General features: G+C 52.5%; 1 protein-coding gene across 1 annotated transcript in view; it reads right to left on the bottom strand.

Annotated features, from left to right (window-relative positions):
* HSPA12A (heat shock protein family A (Hsp70) member 12A) overlaps positions 1-20439 on the bottom strand; it is a 70822-nt gene extending 50383 nt beyond the window's left edge. Inside the window, exon 1 of the mRNA XM_060099455.1 lies at positions 20281-20439. Within this exon, the coding sequence (XP_059955438.1) occupies positions 20281-20323 (43 nt within the window). The 5' untranslated portion in view covers positions 20324-20439. The remainder of the gene's footprint in view (positions 1-20280) is intronic.
* Positions 20440-26379: the final 5940 nt, after the last annotated feature.

Raw genomic sequence — 26379 nt, 5'->3', positions numbered from 1 at the left:
GAGCACAGGCTCCAGACGTGCAGGCTCAGCGGCCATGGCTCATGGGCCCAGCCGCTCCGCGGCATGTGGGATCCTCCTGGACCGGGGCACGAACCCGCATCCCCTGCATCGACAGGCAGACTCTCAACCACTGCGCCACCAGGGAAGCCCTCTGATCCGTTTTTTAATCTGCACTTCAAGCAAGTCAACTACAATGAAAACCAAACCAAACCAAACCATTGGGGTGAATCGCTACAGCAGGGTAAGAGCAAACAGACTGCAAACCCCTGCCAATCCCCGTATCTCCCATACCTACCACGCAGAAAAGCAAACGCGGGTGCTTCCAGATCTTCTCCTGAGCTGAGGTGGGGAAGGCAAGCCTCAAAACCATATGAACCGCAGGAAATAAAATGCATATTATGTTTAGGGCCCACAAGGAGGCCACACAGACGGCCCCAGATGCCAAACAATTCAGATGCATCACGGGTGCCCACACCCCCTGGTGCATGCATGATATTCGTGCATGAGTATTCAGGACACGTGACCTCCCAGGACCCCTGGTTCCAGCCCCTGCAGGGCCCAGGTAAGCAAGAACCGAGGTCAAAGGAATAGGACTTTGCACCCTAGCCGCTACCTGTGGATGGCCAGTTGCCCAACCTTGGGCTTAGGAAGCCGTCTGGGCCTCCAAAAGCCCAGGGTGGTGTTCCTCCAGCTTTCCATTGCTGCTGCGCCGTGGGCCTGTCCCTCCTGGCACCCAGGCCTGCCCGCTGCACTAAAAGTCTAACCGTGCACACGAGGGCTTCGGGCCTCACGGTTCTCTTTAACAGCTCCTCCGTCTGGAACTCAATTAGTCAGGGGCCATCTCCCCTTCAGAGCAGAATGCTCCAGATACAGAGTGACCAGCCTGCCACCCCCCAGGCACAGCCCCACCCGCTGAGCCGGGAATGTCTGAGCACAGGGCAGTGACCTCCAGGAGGGGCCCACAGGAATGCCTCAGGCTGGGAAAGTGGCAGCTGGTCACAGGAACATCCACATGGGCCCGCACTCCCCACCGCGTTTCTCTGCTCCTCTCTCTCCACACATCTACTCTGGGAAGGTCCCAAAGGTTTGGACACAAGTCTGGGGACAGTCTGCGTTAGTGAACTAGAAGACTTCCGGAAGCTAAATGCGTAGCAGGGAAGCAGGCAGGGGCCACGGGGCATCACTTCAGCATTTCCTGGGAAGTCCGTCAGCGGAGCGGACGAGGGTCCCATCCTCCACCCGCCCTGTGCCCGCCCACACCCTCCTCTGCCCCATCCCCATTGGGCTCCATTAGTCTTGTCTAGTGGATATGCATCACATGCGTATTTAATTTGTGAGAATCCGACTATGAGTTCTCAGGCCACTACAGAGCAAGTGACTTCAATTTAAATATTGTAATTAAGAACACCGGAGGGCTTCCCTGGTGGCGCAGTGGTTGAGAGTCCGCCTGCCGATGCAGGGGACGTGGGTTCGTGCCCTGGTCCGGGAGGATCCCACATGCCGCAGAGCGGCTGGGCCCGTGAGCCATGGCCGCTGAGCCTGCGCATCCAGAGCCTGTGCTCCACAACGGGAGAGGCCAAACAGTGAGAGGCCCGCGTACTGCAAAAAAAAAAAAAAAAAAAGAACACCGGAGAATTCTATCTTGCCCATGAACTCTTTATTAGACACCATGGTGAGTGCCATGGGGGACTGAGGTGGGGTGGGCAGCCCCAGGGTGATTCTGTTCGGCCTTTCGAAGGGCAAGTTTGCTGAGTGGACAAGATGGGGAGGGAACCCCAGGCAGAGGGCAGAGCACGAGCAAAGACAGAGAGAGCAGTGTGGAGAGCTCCCCAGAGGCCTTGCACCCTCCCTCCCGGCTGCCCCCGGCTCACATCACATCACAGCCACCAATTTCATCAGGTTACTCCCAGCCCCAAGCACCTGCTGTGGCTCTCCTCTGCCCTTCATATCAGATCTAATGCTTTAACCAATCAGACAGTCCATTAGCACCCGCACCACTACCGCCCCATCGTGACTGTCCCCAGACAACCCCCTGCACCAGCTGGGCTGTGTTCTCTGCCATCTGGGAAGCCATCCGCCATCCCCCAGGCCCTCTCGTGCACCGGTCTGCAGGGAGAAAAGGCCCCACTAACCTTCCCGTGGGAGGAGCTGACCCTTGGGGCTGCCCTCCCATCAGGCACAGCCTTGAACTACTCTTCCAGGAGTGGGAAACGGGACCAAGGACACAGAGTCAGCTGGGCTGGAGGAGGACACCTGGTTCCACCCGCACCAGCTCTGCCATAGACAGGACTCTGTCCTGGGCCTCAGTCTCTGCAGCTGCAACCTGGGCTAACGACTGCTCCCCCTCACAGGGCTGCGTGGAGACCGCAAGGGAAGACCCATGAGAAAATGACAGCCCCGAACTGGGTGCAGAGCAGGTACTCAGGAAGCACAGGCCCACCCACCGTTCTGAGGCCCAGAGTGCACACCTGCTGACTGAGGTTTTCCACCTACATGTCCACTGGCGGGCCACTTACTCCTCTGCCCTGGACCAGAGGAGGTCCCCTACCACCATGTGTGCACCCCGGAAACCACTGTGGGCAAGAAGGGTGGCCATCAGCCTCCAGTGCCCAAGGCCAGCCAGGCTGACCCGTGCTCGTGCTTCACAGCCCTAGCATTTCTGCTTGAGCTGAGCATCCCCACCCTGTGACTCAGCAACTCCTCCAGCAGGATTCTACCCAAGAGAAATACGTACGTGCCCCCAAAAAGATCTGTTCCAGAATGTTCACAGCAATTTTTTTCATAATCGCCAAAAACTGGAAACAATCCAAACATCCATCCACAGGAGAACGGATGAACAAAGTATGGTCTGGCCATACAATGAAATACTACTCAGCAATAAAACGGGAGCAAAATCCTGTACACCCAACAACACGAACAAACCTCAAAAGCACTGTGTTGAATACAAGACCCTGGTCATGAAAGAGCAGATGCTCTAAGGTTCCATTCATATGAAGTTCAAGAACATCTCAGGTGGGGCTTCCCTGGTGGCGCAGTGGTTGAGAGTCTGCCTGCCGATGCAGGGGACACGGGTTCATGCCCCGGTCCGGGAAGATCCCACATGCCGCAGAGCGGCTGGGCTCGTGAGCCATGGCCGCTGAGCCTGCGCGTCCGGAGCCTGTGCTGCGCAACGGGAGAGGCCACGACAGTGAGAGGCCCGCGTACCGCAAAAAAAAAAAAGAACATCTCAGGTGAAAGGTATCAGAACAATGGTTACCTCACAGGGCGGGTAGATAGAGACCAGGATGGGGCACAAGGGAGTTTCTGGAGTGATGAAAATGTCCTGTATCTTGCCTAGTGTGGTGGTTACACAGCGTATCAGCATCCTATTGCTGCTGTAATAAATGATCACAAACTCAATGACTTAAGACCAGACAGTTCTGGAAGTCAGAAGTCTGACACGAGTCTCACCGGGATAAAAATCAAGGTGTCAACCGGGCTGCGTTCCTTCTGGAGGCTCCAGGGGAAAATCCACTTCCTTGCTTTTTCCAGCTTCTAGGGGACACCTGCACTCCTTGGCTTGTGTCCCCTCCCCCCATCTTCAAGGCCAGCAGCAGAGCGCCTCCGAATCTCTGACTCTGGCCCTCCTGCCTCCCACTGTCCCTCTGCCCTTATAAGGACCCTTGGGGTTACACTGAGCTCACCCCGATAATCCAGGACCATCTCCCCATCTCAAATCCCTTAATGCAATCACTTCTACAAAGTCCCTTTGGCCATGCAAGGTAACATATGTGAATGTTCCAGGAAAGTAGGACACGGACATCTTGAAGGACCATTATTGGGCCCACCACACCTGAGTATATGGATTTTACATATGTAAAATCCACGAGCTACACCCTTGACATTTGTATGCTTTACTGTATGTGAATTCTACCAATTATAACAATAAAGGGCAAACAAGAAGGGCGCCTATAGCCTGGGCTGTAGATGTCACGTCCCAGGCATGGCGTTGCAGGCACCATCTCACTTAATCCTCACACCCACCCTGCACCATCAACGGCTTTCCGGCAACGGAGGCGTGAGGAGAGAGAGAAAACCTCACCTGCAGCTGGCAGGAGGCAAAGCCAGCTTGAAACCAAGCTCTGCCTGCCCCCCAAGTCACCAAAGACCCCTGCTACGGGAGAGGCCCTTTGATGCCCCATTGTTATTGCCATGTGAGTACTAGAACTTTCCCCTAACTCGGTTCTGAGAAAAACAGTGGGATGAGAAAAGAAAACTCAAGGTAGGGACAGCAGGGGTGATGGAGGCTGCACACTGGAGACCCCCTGCCCTGTCCAGAGGGGTGACCGTGCTTTGGCTCCACCCGAGAGAGGAATCAGAAATCCAGATTTTTAGGTGAAATCTCTCATCCATTTTAATTATAGGCAATGAGTTCGAATGGATGAGCAAACCTTTGTCCACAGGCCGCCAGCCAGCCACCTTGCGCACCCCTCCCGCCTGTCCCAGCAGGCCTGCCAGCAAGCCGCAGCCCCGCCCCTCAGACCCCGCTCTGCTCTCTGCAGGCCACAGGCACCTGCGGGGAAACTGACAGAAGGACACAAAGCTGCTCCGGTGAGAAGGGACCTGACCGCTCCTAAAGGGAGCCCACGAGGCAGCTGTAATGAGGCCTCCTGCCTGCTGGGAACGCACACTCCAGCGGGGACCAGAGGCCCCGTTCCTGAGATCCCTGCTGCTCCCCCCCACTAAGGCACCTCCAAAAAGCAGGTCTGGGGCTTCCAGGCAAATTTGCCATTTGCCCACCTGAGGGCTCCTGACCGCACCTTGATAGCTGGGGCCCAGGCCACCTGTGTCCAGGTTCAAGCAGAGCTCTGCTGAGCCATCCATAGCTGGGAGCCCAGGCGCCTCAGGCAGCACCCACCGTGAGCTCTAGGAGGAGACAGCTTGGTTACTTTTCCAGTCCCCCCGCCTCTCGTGCCCGCGCAGAGCCCTGCACCTGGGCAGTGCCCAGCCCACCCTGCTCCCTGGATGGTGGGTGGTGTAAGGGAGCCAAGGGGTCCTGTGGCGTGGCTTTCTTGTGGCTGGGGGCAAAGCATGTGAGGGAGTGTTACAGAAATTATCCAGGACAAGGATTTTTGAAGAACACAAAAATCCAAACTCGGAAGCCATCAGGCCGCCTACCCACTCTCTCCCCGTGGGGCCTTAACCAAGAACCATCACCTTTCGAGCTTCTGTGACCTTGTCTATAAAAGGAGGCTAACACCCCCTTCCCCACGGCACTGGGTTTTATGAAAGCGCATGTATCGGTTCTGTCTCACCTGGCCTGGCAAGCCTGGAAGGCTGGACACCCAGCGGTCAACAGGGGCTGCTCTGAGGGGCGTGGCCCTGGCTGTTTCCTCCTTTCTTCCTTTGGATTACACTTTCCGTGATGAACATGTAGCGCTTTGGTCATGAGAACCAACGTTGTTACCTTGGTTTTTACCCAGTCTCTGCCCAGGACACGGCGAGAACAGAGGGGATTGGGCAGGGTTGGGGGGAGCAGGGTGTGAAGCCGGCCTCCACCCAGCAGCGCCTGCAGCCGCGCCGCAACTGCTCAGCCGCGGTCCTGGTCCTGCCCGAGGTCCTTGCCCGTTCCTCTGTTTCCCGCACCAGGACCCCCAGCCTCCACCCGCTCCCAGAGGTCACCCGGCTCCCGCACCCTGGGGCCACGCTCTGTCTGGCAAATCTCCCCAGCGACCCTAGGGAGGAGGCGGTACCTCTCAGCTGCATCCTAGACATGAGGAGACAGAAGCTCGGGAAGGCCTCCGGTCCTGCCCAAGACCTCACAAGGAGTACGCTGCAGAGCTGAGACTCGCACCCGGGACTTGAGCTGGTCCCACCATACCACGCTACCCTCCAGAGCTGAGCGCTCAGCTCAGGGACCCACCTGGAAGGAGCTCTCCAACTGCCTTGACCTCTCGCCCTCCTCCAGGCCCAGGAGAGGAGCTCTACTTGGTGGGTTTGCTCTGGCTCTTAACACTCAACCCTCCAAATGTCCCCAGCTGTCCCCTGCCTGAAGTGGGCCATCCTTGGTGCTGAGACAGAAATCTTGCCACCCTGCGGGGGCGGGGGTGTGGAGAGCTTTCTGCTTGGGTCACAGGCCTCACCCTGAGCTCCTAGGTCCTGGCTCCACCGCTGGGCTCCAGCCTTTCCAACCCGCACTGCCCTCAGCTTTACTCATTCACCTCCTGGTAGGAGTCCTGCTGTTCAGTCGCCAAATCTGGGAACAAGCCTGGAGCTGGCACTGTGCATGGGACGGCCACAGGGCCCCCCCATGGGCTCTGAGCCCTGAGGGTTCAGCTGGGGGTCGGGGGAGGCAAGAGGGGGTCACCTTGAATTGTAAGCATCTTCACAGATGGAAACCAATTGACAAATTCTTCTCTGAGGGTGAGGCAAAACCAGATGTGAGCCCGGGGAGAAGTGTGGGGAGGGAGGCGCTTTGCTAGCAGAAGGAGGTGGGAGGGGCCTCTATCTTGGGACTGAAATCCCTGACTACTTCCTAATGAGTCACAGGCTGCCCAGGGCCACCCCTCTGCCACGGTCATTGTATTTTTGGTTTCTGTTTGTGTTTGCAGCTTATTTCAACCTCACTGCTAGTATTTCAGTAACAAGTGACCCCGCCCTCCCCTACTCCCCCCGCACTAATATTTTTGAGGGGCAATGTTAACAGGACCCCAGCTGCATTCTTCAGCGTGCTTTATTCTGTCTTAAGGCCTTACTCTACAGGAATACATGTCCATTTCATAATACATATAACTATATAACTATAGATATATTGCAGTGTATATACTATACATTATATATATAATATAGCTCACTGAGGAAGTCTGTTTTCTCCATATAACTATTCATTCAATATACAAGGTTTAGATCAAAAAATAAGTAGGACAAAGGGAATTCTGACATTCCTACTGCGCCCTGATAAATCCTATCCCGTGGGCTCATCTTCCTTCCTGAGAACCTCAGGCTCTGCCCCCGGCATGTAGCACTTTGGGATCTCACTGGTGAATGTGCAGGGAAAGCCCAAGGAATGCAGCGTTGGGGAAAAATCAGTGCCCACAACTAGGCAAGTCCTTGTGGGTTCATGTCTGAATGAACCATACGAACCCCAAGGGAAGACCTACCAGAAGCTTCCACAGTCTCTGTCTCTCTCTTCCTCTGTCTGTCTCTGTCTCTTTCCTTCCCTTTCCTCTACCTCTGTTGCTTCCTCTCCCTATCGCTCCATACCTGCATGCACACACATACTTACGTGTGCACACGTACACACACGCATGCACACACACACTCCCAGCAGCCTGTCCTGAGACAGGTCTGGAAGGACCCAGCAAGCCCAGCAGTATCAGGTCTTTGCTGGGTCTTTGGCACCACTGCTCGGACTAGACCATCCCCTTTCTTCCCCTTTCTTGGCCCCTCCAGGGCCCAAGCTGGGTGCTGCCACCCCAATGTCCCTATCCTCAACCTCCCCCATCCTCAGTATCCCAACCCAGACAAGCAGAGTCTTCGCTTGCCTTGAGGGATAACATGACCCTACTCGGCCACTAGGTCACTGTGTGCTCTTCAGGTGGCTGCCACTTTCTAGGATTCTATTTCTTTATCAGGAAAATGAAGAGGTTGGCTCATAGGTGCTGAAAGCCCAATTGTACCTTCTAGCTTTAACCATTTCTCACTCTGATCATCAAAGTCACACCAAGTGCTGATGGCTGATAAAGACTCAAATCTGCACAGCAACTCTGCCCCCAGATCTCCACCAATTCTGGTTCCATGATGCCTCAATGTACCAAGCAATAAAATCCCCTCTATGTGGGCCTAATAAAGTGTCATAAAGTTTTTATTTTGCCAAGCACAGACATTAAAACTGTTTTATTAAACCTATTATCTGCTATTTTATTCAATTCATAAAAGAACGGAAAATAGGACTGCACTAGTTATCTATTGCTATTAAGAAAAAAACTGGGCTTCCCTGCTGGCGCAGTGGTTGAGAGTCCGCCTGCCGATGCAGGGGATACGGGTTTGTGCCCCGGTCTGGGAGGATCCCACATGCCGCGGAGCGGCTGGGCCCGTGAGCCGTGGCCGCTGAGCCTGCGCGTCCGGAGCCTGTGCTCCGCAACGGGAGAGGCCACAACAGTGGGAGGCCCGCGTACCGCAAAAAAAAAAGAAAAAGAAAAAGAAAAAAACTGTCTCCTACAGGTACTTATGGTGCTAGTAACCCAAATAAGTCATTTGCAGGAGATGGTTCCTAGGTGAGGGCTGTACATACAGGTATTTCCCTGAAAATCTTCACATTCAGCAAAATCCTATTAAAAACAACAGGATTCATGGGGAAAATAGGGTTGGTGCCTATCAGTCAACACCTACAGAACCCTGCACCTGAGCCTTTCCAAAACCAGTAACGGCTCGAGTGATATCCTGGTCCAGCGGCCACCGGGCCCTGGACCCAAGACCACACAGTGAATAAGTCATTGGCTCCTGTTCCTCCTTTGAGATGAAGGACCTCAGGGGCACTCACTTCCTACAGAGACCGATCTCATCAAAATGAAAAGCCCCATCCAGAATGTCACCTGCACCACTGCTTCCTTACGGGGGCATTGCCTTCCAGCTCCTTCATCTGCCCTCTGAGCTTTCCCATACAGCTTAAGGGGATGGAAAGATAAAAAATGGCCACAATTGGCACTAAAGGTAGGTGAATCTACACATTTTCCATTTTCTTCTTAATTCTTATTGATCTTTAATCATGAGAAAGCCCATCCTGATCTACCAAAACATAAGCACACAGGGACAATTTGCCAATGAGCCATCACAGCTTCCACATATACCCACATCATTCCCCCATTCATCAATCATAGAAACGCATGTTGTAACAAACAAACAAATAATTTCAGGTGTAAGATAATGGGAAGTGGCTTTGAAGAAAATTCAACTGTGAGTAACATCTCACAGTTTACAAAGGGCTGATTTACAAAGGGCTGATTTCTGGACAACAGGCATGCACTCACAGAACGTCTTAAAAAGTAAGAAAATCCAACCTACGAGTTGTTTGAAAACATACAAGTTTTTAAGGTTTGTACTTGTAACATGTGAGTCAAGCTGACTCTGTTAGATTAAAAATAGCCGCAAATTTTTTGCAGCACCTCCCATTAAGCGGTGGAGTCTATTTCTCCACCCCTTGCCTCTGGCTGGCCTGGTGAATTGCTTTGAGGACTAGAATGACTTGTCAGGAAGGTCTCAAGGCCTTGCAGCCTCCCCCCTCCTCCTCTTGCTGCCCTGAGACCACCACGTGCAGGAGCCTGAGCTAGCCTCCTTGAGGATGAAAGACCACATGGAGAAAGAACCCAGCTGCCAGCCAGCACCAACCCCCAGGCCCATGAGTGAGGCTATCTGGACTCTCCAGCCCAGCTGAGTCATCAGATGGCTGCAGTCACATTAGTGACCCTAGGCAAAGCCAGTAAAAGACCTACCCAGCAGAGACCTGCTAATAGAATCAGGAGCAAATACAATGGCTATTGTTTTAAACCATTAAATCCTGGGATAGTTTCTTACATAGCAAAAGCAGATATAATGTGATATTTTGTAGATATTTCACTAATTCTATATTAATTTAATAGTTTCCCCCACTTGGGAGCCAATAAACCTTTGATTTAGATCTCAATGATTCCATAGGCCCCTGAGAAGGTCTAATCCAGCCCCAAAAGTGGCAGTGTCTCCAAAGACCCTACCAGGACTGATTCAAAGCCAAGGGCTGGGGCCTCCCTGGTGGCGCAGTGGTTAAGAGTCCGCCTGCCGATGCAGGGGATACGGGTTCGTGCCCCGGTCTGGGAGGATCCCATATACCGCGGAGCGGCTGGGCCCGTGAGCCATGGCCGCTGGGCCTGCGCATCCGGAGCCTGTGCTCCGCAACGGGAGAGGCCACAACAGTGAGGGGCCCACATACCGCAAAAAGAAAAAAAAAAAAGCCAAGGGCTGACCAACAACCCAAACTCTAGGAAGGCATCATGCAGCAGATTCAAGAGGAACCTGACAGATGTAAAACACAGAGGAGAACAGTTCCCAACATTCACACTGCTCCTGGGGCAGGCTGAAGACTCTCTAACCAATGCACCTAAATCTTTCTGATTGTGGTAGGCTGAAAAACGCGCCGCCTACCCCAAATGTGCCTGTGTTCTAATCCCTGGAACCCATGAATATATGAAAAAAGGATTTTGCAGATGTGATTAAATTAAGGATTTTGAAAGAGGGAGATTATCCTGGATTATCCGGGTGGGCCTAATAAGAGATCCTTATACGAGGGTCCTTATAAGAGGAGGTAGGAGGGGCAGAGTCAGGGGAAGATGTGACAATGGAAGCAGAGATTGGAGTGATGCACTTTGAAGACGGAAGAAGAGGCCACGAGCCAAGGAATGCAGGTGACCTCTAGAAGCTGGAAAATGCGAGGAGGCCGGTTCTCCCCTAGAGCCTCCAGAAGAAACACAGCTCTGCCAGCACCTTGCCTCTAGACCGATGAGACCCAGTTTGGAATTACTTCCAACCCCCAAACTGTAAGATAATACATTTGTGTTGTTTAATGCCACTGAGTTTGCGATCATTTTTACGACAGCAGTAGGAAACTAATACACTGGAAACGAGTACAGTAGGAAACGAATACTCCTGACTACAAGAACGTAACTTGGAACTTTTATCCGTAATAACAAGAACAGCTAATAATAATGGCTAACATTAATTTAGTGTCTACTTCGTGGCTCTGTTCTAAGTGCTTTTCTTGTATAAACTCATTTAACCCTCACAAAAACCATATGAAGAAGACTATTACAATCCATATTTTACAGATGAGAAAACTGAGCCTTTAAGAGGTTAAGTAACTCACTAGAGCCACAGAACAGGTAAACGACACAGCCCACAGCTGAGCCCAGGCAGTCTGGCTCCAGACCCCACCTTTAACCATTACATCTCCCCAATCAAACCAGCAATGATAATAATCAATTACAGCCACTTACTGAGCCCCCCTCTAGATACCAGGCTCACGTCCAGCCCTGGACATGCTGTCTCTCACTTAGTAGTCAATACACCCCAGTGGAGCAGGATTATTATTCACCCTTGTTTACAGCAGAAGAAATTGAGGCACAGCAATGTTACACCCAGATGTTAAACGCATCTGAACCTAGAAGCATCAGAAGCAAAAGCTCGAGTTTAACCACACGCCCTCCCACCTCCTTCATCCCACTTGAGGCCCCGATGGCCGAGAAGAGGAGAGATAAGTAGCACGACCACATAATTTATCTTCCAAACTGAGATACTCAGAAAGTGAACGGAGTCACTATTAATGCTTTCACTGGGGCAAGAGGCATAGAGCAGAACTGTCCCGGCAAACCCAGACACACGGCCACCCTAAAGATAAGTGGACTAAAGTCAAGATGCATACTCTGCAGGTCACAGTTCCCCAGAAGGGGCGTGGTGGAGCAGCTGTCAGCCTCTCCTGACATCTACAGCTGCCAGGTCACGGTCAAGGCTGGAAAAGGAGGGTGGTCCTGGCAGAGCTCAGAGCAGAATCTGCAAAGCTCCAGATCTGGGGTGTCCTCACGGCAGGCCAAGTCTTTCCGATGGTGGTCTGGGAGTCCATTGAGGGCAGAGGTTGGGCAGCCCTGGATAGATCCCAGGTATGCAAAGAGACCTTGAACCCCACTGGTGCCCCAGTCAGAAACCCATCGTGGAGCTCAGAGCCTTGGCAAAGGGCTAAGTGAGAGCCAAGCAGGGTCAGCATCCTGAGGCACCAGCTCTCCTCTAAAGACCTAGTAGACCTGAACAAGACAAGGTTGCCCACTCTCACCACTATTATTCAACATAGTTTTGGAAGTTTTAGCCACAGCAATCAGAGAAGAAAAAAAAAAAAATAAGAGGAATTCACATCGGAAAAGAAGAAGTAAAACTGTCACTGTTTGCAGATGACATAATACTATACATAGAGAATCCTAAAGATGCTACCAGAAAACTACTAGAGCTAATCAATGAATTTGGGAAAGTAGCAGGATATAAAATCAATGCACAGAAATCTCTTGCATTCCTATACACTAATGATGAAAAGTCTGAAAGAGAAATTAAGGAAACATTCCCATCTACCACTTCAACAAAAAGAATAAAATACCTAGGAATAACCCTACCTAAGGAGACGAAGACCTGTATGTAGAAAACTGTAAGACACTGATGAAAGAAATTAAAGATGATACAAACAGATGGAGAGATATACCATGTTCTTGGAGTGAAAGAATCAACAAGGTGAAAATGACTGTACTACCCAAAGCAATCTACAGATTCAATGCAATCCCTATCAAACTACCAATGGCATTTTTCAGAGAACTAGAAAAAAAATTTTCACAATTAGTATGGACACACAAAAGACCCCGAATAGCCAAAGCAATCTTGAGAAAGAAAAACGGAGCTGGAGGAATCAGGCTCCCAGACCTCAGACTATACTACAAAGCTACAGTAATCAAGACAGTATGGTACTGGCACAAAAACAGAACTATAGATCAGTGGAACAGGATAGAAAGCCCAGAGATAAATTCATGCACATATGGTCACCTTATCTTTGATAAAGGAGGCAAGAATATACAATGGAGAAAAGACAGCCTCTTCAGTAAGTGGTGCTGGGAAAACTAGACAGCTACATGTAAAAGAATGAAATTAGAACACTCCCTAATACCATACACAAAAATAAACTCAAAATGGCTTAAAGACCTAAATATAAGGCCAGACACTATAAAACTCTTAGAGGGTAACATAGGCAGAACACTCTATGACATAAATCACAGCAAAATCCTTTTGACCCACCTCCTAGAGAAATGGAAATAAAAACAAAAATAAACAAATGGAACCTAATAAAACTTAAAAGCTTTTGCACAGCAAAGGAAACCATAAAGAAGACAAAAAGACAACCCTTAAAATGGGAGAAAATATTTGCAAATGAAGCAACTGACAAAGGATTAATCTCCAAAATATACAAGCAGCTCATGCAGCTCAATAGCAAAAAAACAAACAACCCAATCCAAAAATGGGCAGAAGAGACCTAAATAGACATTTCTCCAAAGAAGATATACAGATTGCCAACAAACACATGAAAGGATGCTCAACATCACTAATCATTAGAGAAATGCAAATCAAAACTACAATGACGTATCATCTCACACCAGTCAGAATGGCCATCATCAAAAAATCTACGAACAATAAAACCTGGAGAGGGTGTGGAGAAAAGGAAAACTTCCTGCACTGTTGGTGGGAATGTAAATTGATACAGCCACTACGGAGAACAGTATGGAGGGTCCTTAAAAAACTATAAATAGAACTACCATATGACCCAGCAATCCCACTACTGGGCATATACCCTGAGAAAACCATAATTCAAAAAGAGACATGTACCACAATGTTCATGGCAGCTCTATTTACAATAGCCAGGACATGGAAGCAACCTAAGTGTCCATCAACAGATGAACGGATAAAGAAGATGTGGCATATATATATACAATGGAATATTACTCAGCCATAAAAAGAAATGAAATTGAGTTATTTGTAGTGAGGTGGGTGGACCTAGAGACTGTCATACAGAGTGAAGTAAGTCAGGAAGAGAAAAACAAATACCATATGCTAACACATATATATGGAGTCTAAAAAAAAAAAAAAGGTTCTGAAGAACGTAAGGGCAGGACAGGAATAAAGATGCAGACATACAGAGTGGACTTGAGGACACAGGGAGGGGGAAGGGTAAGCTGGGATGAAGTGAGAGAGTGGCATGGACATATACACACTACCAAATGTAAAATAGATAGCTAGTGGGAAGCAGCTGCATAGCACAGGGAGAACAGCTCGGTGCTTTGTGTCCACCTAGAGGGGTGGGATAGGGAGGATGGGAGGGAGACGCAAGAGGGAGGAGATATGGGGATATATGTTTACATAGAGCTGATTCACTTTATACAGCAGAAACAAACACACCATCATAAAGCAATTATACTCCAATAAAGATGTTAAATAAATAAATAAATAAAATAAAGACCTGGGCCTGCTGGACAAGAAGCCGCAGGGCCTGAGGCTCAGGTTGTGTCTGCCTCTTCCCAGCAGTGGGATCTCGTTCAGCCCTTCTTTCCTCTGAGCCTCCTGGACGAAATGCAGCCTCTGATAACTGCCCTATCTCCATCCACAGGATTCATAATAATAAACAACAATAGTGGACAACAGCAAGCATTCACCATGAACCAGGAGGTGTACTCAGCACTTAGCAGGGGTTATGGGAGTAAATAAAATCCACTCTGGGATGGGTACATAGGTTATTCCCACTTTACAGATGAGGAAACTGAGGTGGGGGGGTAAGTAAATTGCCCAGAATCCCATTGCTGATAAGTAGTGAAGCTAGGATTGGAATCCAAGCTGACTGCCCCTGTAAAATCCCATTGGAACATTCTCTCTTCCCCACCTGGCCAACCCAGAGCGGCACACTCTAGTGCAGGGATCCCCAGAGGGAGGGTCCCATTCCCCTGGTGGACCAGGGACTAGGCAGTCACATTTCACACTAATTCTCAACCAATTATAAGACTCATTGATGGGCTTTGCAAATATATCCCCAGGCCCCATTTCCCTGGTAGGTCTAATTCCAGAAAATCTGGGAATGAGAACTTTAATGACCTCCCCCCAGGTGATTCCTAAAGCTTTTCCCTTCCTGTTCAAGACCCTCTTGAGCCTGATTCCATGAAAGAGTCTGCTGCTCCCATGTCCTTGACCTCCTCTAAAACTCTCTAGTCTCCCTCTGTATCCAGAGCGCAGCCTCAGCAGAAAACCTTCTGCAGGCAGCAGGATCTGCCCAAAGTGTACTAACTTCATGTGGGTTCCCTGCATTTGGGCTATGGTTACCTTCTGTTTGTGGAAATGATACAGGTTTCCTATTTATGGAAGTGATATAAATAAGACTCTTAAAATAAGTGCATTAAAGAAAAACAGTAGGTCAATTTATAAAATAATACATTATAGTTTGGGTGGTCGGTACAAAAAAGGGGAACCTCAAGTAGCTAAAGACAGATGGAGAAGCAGTTCCCTGAGGATAAGAGGTGCCTGAGGAGGCTTTCCTGACAGCCCTGAGCTCTGTTCTAGCACCACCCCCAAGAGCTAGGTCACCGGGGGGGAATGCACTTAATTCCGCTCAGCCTCAGTTTCCCCTTGTGTAAAATCACCCACTTCGTGGAGTACTTACGAAGAGTTAATGAGATGAGACAGGTGAAGTATTTAACACAGGGCTGGTGCTTAAGACTCCCTGGTGACTCAGACAGTCCAGCACCACGGAGTGGACTGTGTCTGCTCCCTCCCCTCCACTCCCACGTGCTAAGGTCCCAAGTCTGAAATGCAGACATGTGAAAACTCAGTGATTCTCAAACTTGGCCACTCACCCAAAGAGGTCCTGATATAATAGTTCTGGGATGAGGCCTGGGCACCAGGAATTTTAAAACACTCTCCAGGTGCTTCTAACAGGCAGCCAGGATTAAGAACCACTGTGGTAACTAACCCCAGGGAATGTCCAGTGGCCAAAAAGTGTGGCTCCTGACACCGCCCGCTCCAGGACCAGCCCTGGGTGACAGCTGCCCTCATTCTTGCTGCTCACCAGTGGACTCTGCAAAGATGGGGAAAGGTGTTCAAAAGCGTTCAAAACAGTTTCCTGCCCATCCGTTATCTTCACTGTTCCCACAACAGACCCAGCAGGCATCATGCACCCCTTTCACAGACCAGGCAAGGAAACCTTAGGCGGAGTTGACCCACAGTCTTTGGGCTCCAAAGCCACTTGGCTCCTCCAGCCCTCCGCACCTCTAGTGCACATCTGGACCAAGAGCAGGACTGGGAGTCATTTGCAATAAACGTAACGCAGCAAGGATCTGCAGAGCCCGCTGCGGGGGGGGCCCCCGGTGGGAGGCGATCGCTCCCTGCCACATGCTGTTTATTCATTAAACCCCTGGTTCCTCCCTGCCATTCTAATTATGCGCAGCAATAATAAAGAAGCTTTCTCCCTCGCCAGAGAGGCTTATTTATGCGACGAGAGCACTTCGCCCCCACAAGATTGAGTCGTCACTCAAAGCCTTGCTGGAATCAAGGTCGCATCTCTTTAGGGATTGACTGAACCCCACCCACCTCCCCCTCCAGCTTCCACCCACTCCTGAGCATTCGCGTTTCTAGAAGCGCCACTTCCCTGTGGAGTGGGCAGGATGTGGATGCCATTCCCCACTGCTGTACTCCCTCACAGCTTGCTGACTGAGATTCACTCAACACACAGTAGGACATTTATTGAGCACCTACTATGTGCCTCCCTAAGAGTATGGAAATGAAAGATACAGTCCCTGCCCCTGTTGGGAGAAAAGGGAATGAGAGAAAGAGCACAATCTTTTAGGCTCCATGACCAATTCATACCCCATCTCCAGCATTCATTGGCTGGGTGAATAGATTCATTGGCTGGGCAAAATTACAAAATTTCTCAAAGGCCTCAACTGCCGCATCAACAAAATGGGGTAATAATAACACCAACCTCATGGGGCTGTTGGGGGAGTCAGTGGGATATTCCCATAGGAGACTGGAATGAACGCTAGTTGGGATTAGCCATGGTTAGCACCAAAGTCTTTGCCCCACACAGGCAGGATCTCATCCAAATGGAGGAGTCCAGGAAGGCTTCCTGAGAAGTGATACCTGAGCTGAGTTTTGAAGGATGAGCAGGAGTTTGCTAGAGAAAGTGAGGATGTTCCAGACAGGGGGAACTGCATGAGGGCCACGGGAGATGACAGGGCTCTGGGAAATGCAGGAGACAGTGTGGGAAACATGCACAGGGGTGCGTCACGGTGACAGGGGACAGAGCTGCAAGGCAGGTGTGGACATGCAAGTGGATCCCATGGCCACAGCCCTAACTAGTGATACCCAGAGCATCACTTCGACTTTTTCTTGGCTCCTTTGGGAGCCGCAACCAGTACCCTTCCACGTCCATCCGGAGTTCGGTGGCCACAGGAAAGTGGGGCAGCCCCACTCTATTAGTCATGCACTCATTCATGCAGATGCTCAACAAAACTCCCGGAGGGCCCAGCACATGCTGCGAGGCCACCTCCTAACCCTCACTCAGCCCATTTCCAGATGTGCCACGCTGGCCTGGCAGCTTTCTCCTCAGTGAAATAGGGATGAAAGTGTCCCCTCCTAGAGTCATTCATTCAATAACAAATGTGACCAGGGCTAAGTGAGATAATTCAGTATTCTCAGATTTCAATACAAACTAAGTCCTCAATAAATGTCACAATTTAAAATGTTTATTTTTTATTATGATTATCTGCCAGGATGGTAAGAATCCCATCTCCAAAGCCCAAAGCACTGCTTCCAGAGTTACCCCCAACCCAGGCAAAACCCCTGCCTGCTGTGCCTCTCCTTACCCTCCCCCCACCCTGGAGCAAATGACCTGGTTTCCACTGCCCACATCTAGCCCTGACTCGGTCACCACAGGAGCTAGTCCAGCCTGAACCACACCAGCCCCCCAGTTCACCTCATCCTTCTAGGGCTCCACATGTCAACCAACTCAGGTACTGGTGGGGGCAAGACTGAGGGTCATCTCAGCCTTTTTGGTCCAAAGCTCCAGGGGTTAAAGGGTGGATCTTCTGATTTTATAAAGTAACTAATTTAAATGTTCTATTAGCGAAATTTGCAAACACATACAAAGCAAATGGAATAGTAATGAACCGTCAGGTACCCGCCACCCAGCTTCAATGACTACCAACCTGCCATTCTTGTTTCACAGGCACGTCCCCCACTTGATTTACTGGGAAAAGTTTTATAGCTTTGTGGCCATCCCTTCTAGCATACCCCACCACCCGGGGTTCCCACTGCTCACAAGTCCCAACACACTTTGATGCCTCTGGCTCCGAGAGAGTCCTTGAAATAACAACAACAATCTACAACAATCATTTTTATGTCCCTAATAGAATGGTAATTACTGGCCCACAGGGGCTATGCAGGATGGTGGTGAAGGGCTGGAGCCCTGGAATCAGATGGCCTAGGTCCAAATCAATACCCACTAGATATGTGACCTTGGATAGGTCATTCAACCTATGTTTAGATTTCCTACCCAGTAAAAGGGCAATGCTGGTACCAGGTTTCTTGTGTGGCTTTAAAAAATAAAATAATGCATGTTCATTGCCCAGCACAGAATATGCAATGAGGAAACCTTAGAAATAGATGTGTTAGGTGGTGGGTGAGCAGGCTCAGCTCCTATGAGATACTATTAATATCTCTCATTTTATAGATGAAGGGATGGAGGCCAGAGAGAAGCAGTGAGCTGCCAGGGACAGCCTGCTCTGTGTCCCAAGTCCATGTGCCTGGAATTGTCGCAGCATGCCTGGAACCACAGATCAGTGGAAGTGAAGAAACACTCTAGAATAGATGCAGGGAGCAGTGGCAGGTGGCCCAGCACACCAAGCATGTCTCCCCATCCTGGATGGGGAGCTCTCTCAGCCTGAGAAGAGACAACTACACAGTGCCCTGTGAGTGTGTGCAGGGTAGAGGTGCTGAATTCCATTTTTCTAGACAAAGCGGGGGAGGAGGCTGGTACACATCGCTGCTCACTCTTCTGATTTGACAAATCCTATGGCCAACATTGCACTGGATATAGCCAACCTTGCACTGGATATAGCCACCCACTATTCTAGCATGAGAGGCAAGAAACTGCTTCACTAACTTAAGCTTTAGCAATCCTTAGCAGTTCTGATGTGCCTCCCTATCATCTTACTTTTTTTTTTTTCCTATTTAAAGGAGAAGGGTGGGGAAAAGATAAATCAATCCAGTTGCTGAGTGATGTTCAGACAAAGACAGCCTCCAGTCCACTGCCCGTGTTTGCCAGCTGAGGAAGGGCAGGGGAGGGGGGCAGATTCGGGATGCTGTATTTAGGCCCCGCCTGGACTCTCCACGTCCCTTCCAGGAATGAGCCTTGTCAGGATCTCCCCCTCCCCCCAGCACTCCCCCACCACTGCAGTGCCGTGTCGGGAGGCACCTCCCAGATCCGCAGGAACAATGGGTTGGGGAGGGGGCAGGTGCGACTCGGAGCTCATCAGAGGGCGAGGGGACGCGGCCACAGACAGCAAGACTGTGAGTACACTTCTCGTGGTGGTTGTGCTGCCACCTGAATCAGTTTCCCCAGCTCCGGTGGGGTCCCCGCAGAGTCGAGCGCTCCTTTCCTGGAAGAATTTCCCTTACGCCCTAGGCATTTTAATTTCATCCGCGCTAGGAGGCTTGCCTTGTCGCTCCGGAGGGAGCCCCTGGGCCACGCTCCCCTCCAGCAGCTGCTTCTGCCAAGGCCCTGCAGGTCAGGGACGCGCGGCATCCTCCGTGCGCCCAACTTTCCCCACTTGGGACCCACAATCCTGGCCAGCCTGTCCCCTCTGCTGGCGAAAGCCATGATTTATAGCCCTGGGATCCAAGAGCTGCCCCTCCTCTTTCCCCCACTCCCAGGTCCAGTCTCGCTCCTTACCCTCCCTCCCCCCACTTTCTGAGCCTGAACCACGCTTCCCAAAGAAAGCGGCCCTGGCACATTTGCGAAACGCGAGCGTCTGCCCCTGCATTGGGCGCCGTCTCCTCCCCCCAAGCCCGGGCAAGAAGGGTTAGAGGAGCCCCCGCCGCTTCCCTCCTCTTCAGCCCAGAGAATCCCCGCCCGGGGGTGGGCGGGGATGGAGAGTGAGATGCAGTTCGGCCCGGAGCTACAGCCGCCACTCCGGGTGCGTCTGTCCGGCCTCGTCGGGGTGAGAGAACAGGTCCAAAGCTCTGACTCCCCCTGGTACCCACCCCCGCCTCGCTGAGTGACGAAAATGAGCCGCTGGGGACACCGGGTCACCCCGAGGCCGGCCGTTTAAATGGCCAGCGTGGGCGTCCCCGCATAGCACGCAGGGGACGGACATGGGAGAGGGTCCTCACCCAGACGTGCATTGGGCCCCCACAGGAGGTGACATCCCGCGGCGGGGACAGTGGGGTGTCCGGGCGGGGGCTGCGGTCCTCGCCGCAGTGTCTGCACCCCAGCTGGGAGCGGAGCACGTGACCAGCGGGCCACCCCTGTCCCCCTGGACTCCAGGCCCCGCCGCGGTGCTGACCCCGGCCCTGCCTGCTAGGGAAGGATGGAGCAGGGGCGCCTACTTTTCCGTGGCCCGCGAGGGGACTGCGGGGCGCCGAGCGCGCCTCATCCCTTTCTCCGCCCGCCCCGCCGCAGCCGCAGGACCCGCACCCTGCGCTCACCTCGGGGCCCAGTGTCGCTGCCGCCGGCCTCCTTGTCCGCCATGGTAGCGCAGCCCCCGCCCGCGAGAGGAGCCTCCGGCGCCGCGCCCGTGCCCGTGCAGGTCCCTGTCCGTGTTCTCGGAGGGCGCTCGGGCCGGGTCTGAGCCGCCGGGTAGCAGGAGCACTGCTCTGACGCGGCCGCCGCCGCCGCCGCCGCAGCTCGGGCTCCTCCCCGTGCTCCTCCAGGGCCCGCCCCGCGCCCCGCCCCGCCCCGCGCCCCGCCCCGCCCAGCCTGCCCGCTTGGGAAGGAAGGCGCGGCGTCCGGCCCAGCCGGAGAGCCCCGGGTCCTCCCGCCCGGTCCCGCCGCGCCTAGCCGGGCCCCTCCTCTCCAGGGCTCACCCCCGAGGCGGCCGCACCCCGGGTGGTGGCGCGACCCGGGCCCGGTGGCTCGCCAGCCGGCCGGAAGCAGGCGCTCACAGGGCGCTCGGATGGGCGAGCGGCGGGGACTGGATTTCAGGCCCCTTCGGCCCCGCTACGCGCCAGACCTTTGGAACGGCCGGGGGCTGAAGCCCTACAGCAAGCACTGCACACGCACCCCACTCTCCAGAGGACGCCCGCTCCAGTTTATTTCTCTCCCCTAGGGTCCCAGAGGAGCGGTCAAGGACCCGAGCAAAGGCGGAACCCGGCGCGGCCAGCGCTCAGGCCGCAGACCGAGGACCTGCGCCGGGGCGGTGCTGTGGGCACCGACGCGGGCGTCCGCCTCCAGGCCGCCTGCCGGACTCCATGGCAACTCGGGACCCGGGAGGCGCTTGCTGCGGAGGCTGCGTGGAGCCTTCCATATGTGGGCTCACACCCGGGCCCTCCTTACAAGTCTGAGAATAACGACATTAATAATTCAGGGCTTGGGAGGTCAGTGATTCATTCCCCCTGTCCTCTGGCTCCACCACACACGTGCCATGGGCACCTGTTCCGTCCTGGCCAGGTGACTTCTGAGTCCACCGTGCAAAGAGGCAACCAGGGCCGTGATAAGATTCTAATGATCACAGTCATTGGATCCTTCCCCTTGGGCCTAACACTATGCTAAGAGCTTAAGAGCCTTATCTCACTTTCTCTGAATAACTCTTAGAGTTGGGGACCAGAGGTCCCCATTTTGCAGATAAGAAAACTGAGGTTTGAGAGTGTTAAGTGATGATGCCAAGAACACACACAGCAAGTAAGTGCCCAGGCTGGAATCTCCACCTAGGTCAAAACCACCAGCTTTCCCTCTGCCTTGAGATGGGCCACAACTCCAAAATGGCACTTAGGGGAGGTGTAATCGTGCAGCCCGTTTATGGAAGAGGGGGTGGGCAGAGGGCTACAGGGAGAGCCCAGAGACTGGGGTCTGCTCAGAGGGTAATGGTCTGGGTGATGAGTTAAAAGGATGAACTTGTCGTCTATCTGCCTGCATTAAAAATCCCAAATGTACAGTCTCTGACTGTGTGTGAGACCACGGGCAAGTTATTTAACCTCTCCGAGCCTTAGTATTTTCATCTGTGAAATGGGTACAACAGGAGAACCCACTTCCTAAGACTGAAGAGGACTAGATGAGATGATGCGTGTACTATGTTTCACTTGGGGTCTGGTGCATGATATGCAGTCCGACAAGTATTAGATATTATTAAGTCATAAGGTTTTTAAAAAGTGGACAATGGCCAGTTGGGTGGGGCAGTGGGCGGTAGGGGCATATGGAAGGGGGGCTTCCAGAGTAGAGAACAGTGTCTTCCTACAGAGCACCCTCTCCTTACCAAGGTGGCTTGCTTGCTCAGAGGCAGACCCAAGAGATGGTCTGGAGGCCAAGAGTATGTAGCACCCAAACACAGGCAAGAGGAAGGGTTGAGGCAGCTGTCCAGGTGACAACCTGGACAAGCAGGCTCAGGATGAAGAGTAGAAGGGCCACCACTGGCCCTGCATCAACCCGAGAGCTGCCTTCCCGGTTCAGCTCACATGTCCCCACTGCATGAAGATGGCCGGGCTGAGGCTCCCTGGATTGGAATATGAGAGGGCAGGGACAGTCACCAGCACTCTGTCCACTGAGCATCAGTGTCACATGGACACATGCCTAGGCAGTGATGCCAGAAGAGCTTTCTATTAAACATGGTTCTGACTGAGTCTCTCTTGTGCTCAAAACCATGCTGGGCTTCCCTCATCTATGGGAAAAAGCCCTGACTCTTTAGAGAGACACGCAACACGTTTCACGATACTAGTGAGCCCAACCTTCCTCTTCTGTAGTCTCTTTCCCAAGAAGCCTTTCCTCCACCAGCCTTCCTCGGCCATGGTCACAAGCTGCCTCTATCTCCACATTTGGCACCCCCTTCACTTCCCTCCTCCACCTGCCCACATCCAGACATCCTTCAAGGCCCCAGTCCAAAGCCATCAGCCCAAGGACACTTAGGACACCGCCCCGCACCCCCAGGCTCCCACGGTATTCTACATACTCACACACCTCTCTTTTTCTCCTCCCTCTACACTGTCTGCTGCCCAGGCTGTATTCAGGAGGCTCCACCGTCTATCTGCAGGGAAGCCCACCTCCACACCCAGGGCCGGACTTTCCTCCAGGGCCCCAGACCTACTGAAAGTCTCCCCAGGGTGCTTCCTAAGCCCTTCCCACTCAACCAAAGCCCGGCTCATCCTCTCCTGCCCTCCCTCCTGGGTGCCTGGTCTCAGTAAAGGCAGCACCACCCTCCAGTTGCCAAGCCACACACCTGGGCATCAGTTTTCAATGCTCTCTCTGCACCCATCCAAGTTGATTCAATCTCCAAGTCAAGTGTTGCCCAGTTGTCCTCACGGCCACCTCCTTGTCCAGGCCCCATCAGCTCTCACCGCCTGCGGGTCTGCAGGGTCCCCTCACTGGTCGGACCTCTGGCTCCTGTCCTGCCCCCTCAGTCCATTCTTTGGGAATCCAGTCTGCCCTGCCCACCTCTCCAGCTCCATCTCTCCCCTACGACTTCTTTCAATCCCTCCCGCCCACCCCTGTCTGTCTTATGCTGGGCTTTCAAACACCTTAAAATGCATTTGAGGTTTGGACTGCTCCTCCCCTCATTCTGCTACCACCAGCAACCTGGAGAACTCAGCACGGATCTCCCCAGTCCAGGAAGCCTTCCCTGCACTCCCATTCTGGCCTGGGTGCCCCTCTTCAGTGTCCTCATGGCACCCTGTCCCTACCCATCAGGGTCCTGACCCCCGGTGTCAAGACCTTGGCCTTGGCAGCCTGTCAGAACCAGCAGGAAGCCCACAGCCCTCGCCCTCCTACCAGCTGCTATGGAAAGGCCTTGGGCACCATCTTCCCTCTCCCCTGACCCCCAGCTGTAGTGACAGGAGAGCATGTGAGGCAGATGAGCAATGACATGCAGGCCCTGCCGCGGGCAGAGAGCAGACAGTTCTGATTTTCAGGGAGCATGAAAGGCGAGGCACACTCTGCCTTGGGTTTGCCCTCGTGGCTTTAATAATCATCACAGTAGTTAAGCATCGCCCTGGTGAGCACATGCTCAGCAAGCCAGGTGCTGGGATGGGATGGTCTACATGCACCATCTCACCGAATTGTCACCGTGGCCCTTGCTGTTTTACAGGAGAGGACATGGAAGCACACGGAGGTTGAGGCGCCTGCTTGGCTTCCTCAGGCTATTCGTAGCAGAGCTGGGATTCAGGGCCAGGCCCGTCTCTTGTCACTGGACATCAGGAAGGGCTCTCTCCAACCTCCTTTGATGCCCATGGTCTCTTCCCTAACAGCTGCCACAGCCCTTCTGCTGCTACCACATCCTACATGAACTGGCCTCCTGATGCCTCTTGACTCTCACTCCTTCAGCTCTCCCCTCCCTCAAGCACAGGTCACCCATCTGAGCCTGCCAAGCTGGCCCTCTCGTTGGTCACAGTCCCCAAGAGCATCACGGGCCTTGCCCCTCCCTCCCAGTGCCTAGGAAGGCACCGGCACCTTCCCAGACCATTCCGTCTAAGGCTGCTGCTCCTCCCCACTAGGAGTTAAGCTCCATGAGTATAGGATCTTGGACTCTGGTGCTCACCTCTCTATCCCAGGGACCAGAACAGTGCCTGGCACATGGCAGGCACTCAATAAATTCTTGATGGTGGATGGACTGACTCAGTCAGTGAAACCAAAACACAACAGGCTTGGCCCAGCAGGAAGGACCAAGCCCGCCATCGGGACGTTACACTGACTCCCAGGGACTCTCTCAGCCATTTCAGAGCAAGTCAAGTCCAGATCTGTGGGAGGTCACTCGGCAGCAAGTCTCCTCCAGCTCCCCTCCAAACCTCCTCCCCACAGTGCTCCCTGTGGGTGTCCCTCAGCACCCACCATACAATTTCTTCTCCACCCTCGGCCACAGAGGCAGTGAGGATGCCCCACCCCACCAGTACCAATTTCAGATCTCAGCTGGACACTTGAGTCCCCAAAAGAGGCCCAGGCCAGAACCAAGTCACCACCTTCCAGTCCCCTCATGCTGATCACTCCAGCCACATGGGTCTGTCCTCAGGTTCCCAAAAGCCCATTCTCTGCTCATTTTGCCAGGTAAACCTCTCTCCTCAGAGGCATGGACATATATACACTACCAAACGTAAGGTAGATAGATAGTGGGAAGCAGCCGCATAGCACAGGGAGATCAGCTTGGTGCTTTGTGACCGCCTGGAGGGGTGGGATAGGGAGGGTGGGAGGGAGGGAGATGCAAGAGGGAAGGGATATGGGAACAGATGTATATGTATGACTGATTCACTTTGTTATAAAGCAGAAACTAAAAAAAAAAAAAAAAAACCTCTCTCCTCCTCCAGGTCTCAGCTTAGATGGCACTTCTTCCAGGAAGCCCTCCAAGATAGCATGAGGCCCTCCTCTGTCCTCTGCACCTGACTCCCCAAGCGTTCCTGTCCTAGCACTTATCACAACTCAGGGGTCAGTGTTATTATTAACCCACTGTACAGATGACAATACCAAGGCCCACCTAGTGAAGAAGCCGCAGAGCTGAGACTAGAACTCTGAGATGAGAACTTGGGTTGTTCTCGGGTTGTTCCAACTTTAGGCTGCCCATCTCCCCCTCTAGCTGCAGCTCCCCAAGGGTAGGTGGGCCACGGCCACAATTGTAGCTCCCAGACAGACTCTGGCATAGTACCTGAACAGTGAGTTAAATGTTAAAGGAAAGCAGCCTCCTCAGCTTCAGGCCCTCACCTTTCCCATCCTCTCCAGGATCCTCTTCACCCACCAGTCCACAGACACCTCCCGCCAACAGCCTCCCTCTTTGTTCTTTGGTCCAAACGAAGACGTACCCTCCCCCCTCCAATATCCATTCATGCAAATGGAAGCCCAAGCCCAGAGGCCCACCCAGCTACCTACTCCACCAGGCAGCCAGGATACCCTGTCACCTGCACCCACCGCCCACTGTGAAAAGGGCTCAACACACTGGACAGGTGGGGAGTGGGTGGCCGAGGGCAGTGGCTGAGTCCTCCAGCCCCAGCTCAGACGAAACTGCAGAACATTTGCTGATGGATCTACCACTGAGGGCGCTGGTCCTGTGGACTCATCGGGACATGGGACAGGGGAGGTACAACCGGAGGAAGCAGAGTGGAGAAGAGCGTGGGTCAGGGGGTCGGCCGGACCAGGGTCCAAATCTGGACTGAGCCCCTCCCCGCCCCCTTCAGGTGACCTGGGGACACACCTCCCTTGGTCTGTTTCTTCATCTATAAAAGGGGTTGATAATCATAGGTAGGGTAATTATGGCAGATAATATACGTAAAACACTCAGCATAGGGCCAGGCTATATATGCCACAGTAAATAGGACTTCTTGTTATTTAATTTGTAAATTTGGACCACAAAAAAGCCTACTCCTTGTGTATTATGAATTATAGAATGGATCTAAGCAAAATTTTCTTGGCTGATAAACACTCACAGAAGATACAGGGGTGAGAGGCTTTTTTTTTTTTTTTTAATGTTTATCCCCCTAAATTTTTTTTTTAGGTTTGAGAAACACTGATACTCATCCAAATCTGAGCCTTTATGTAGGAAGTTTCCAGTAAAAGCTGCTTTGGATTTTATGATATGGCACCAGAATTTTGTCTATAAACTAAATATCATAAAAGTGACT

Source organism: Mesoplodon densirostris, chromosome 1, assembly GCF_025265405.1.
Source record: "Mesoplodon densirostris isolate mMesDen1 chromosome 1, mMesDen1 primary haplotype, whole genome shotgun sequence".
NCBI classification, from domain to species: domain Eukaryota; kingdom Metazoa; phylum Chordata; class Mammalia; order Artiodactyla; family Ziphiidae; genus Mesoplodon; species Mesoplodon densirostris.
This window is presented reverse-complemented; position numbering and strand designations above follow the sequence as displayed.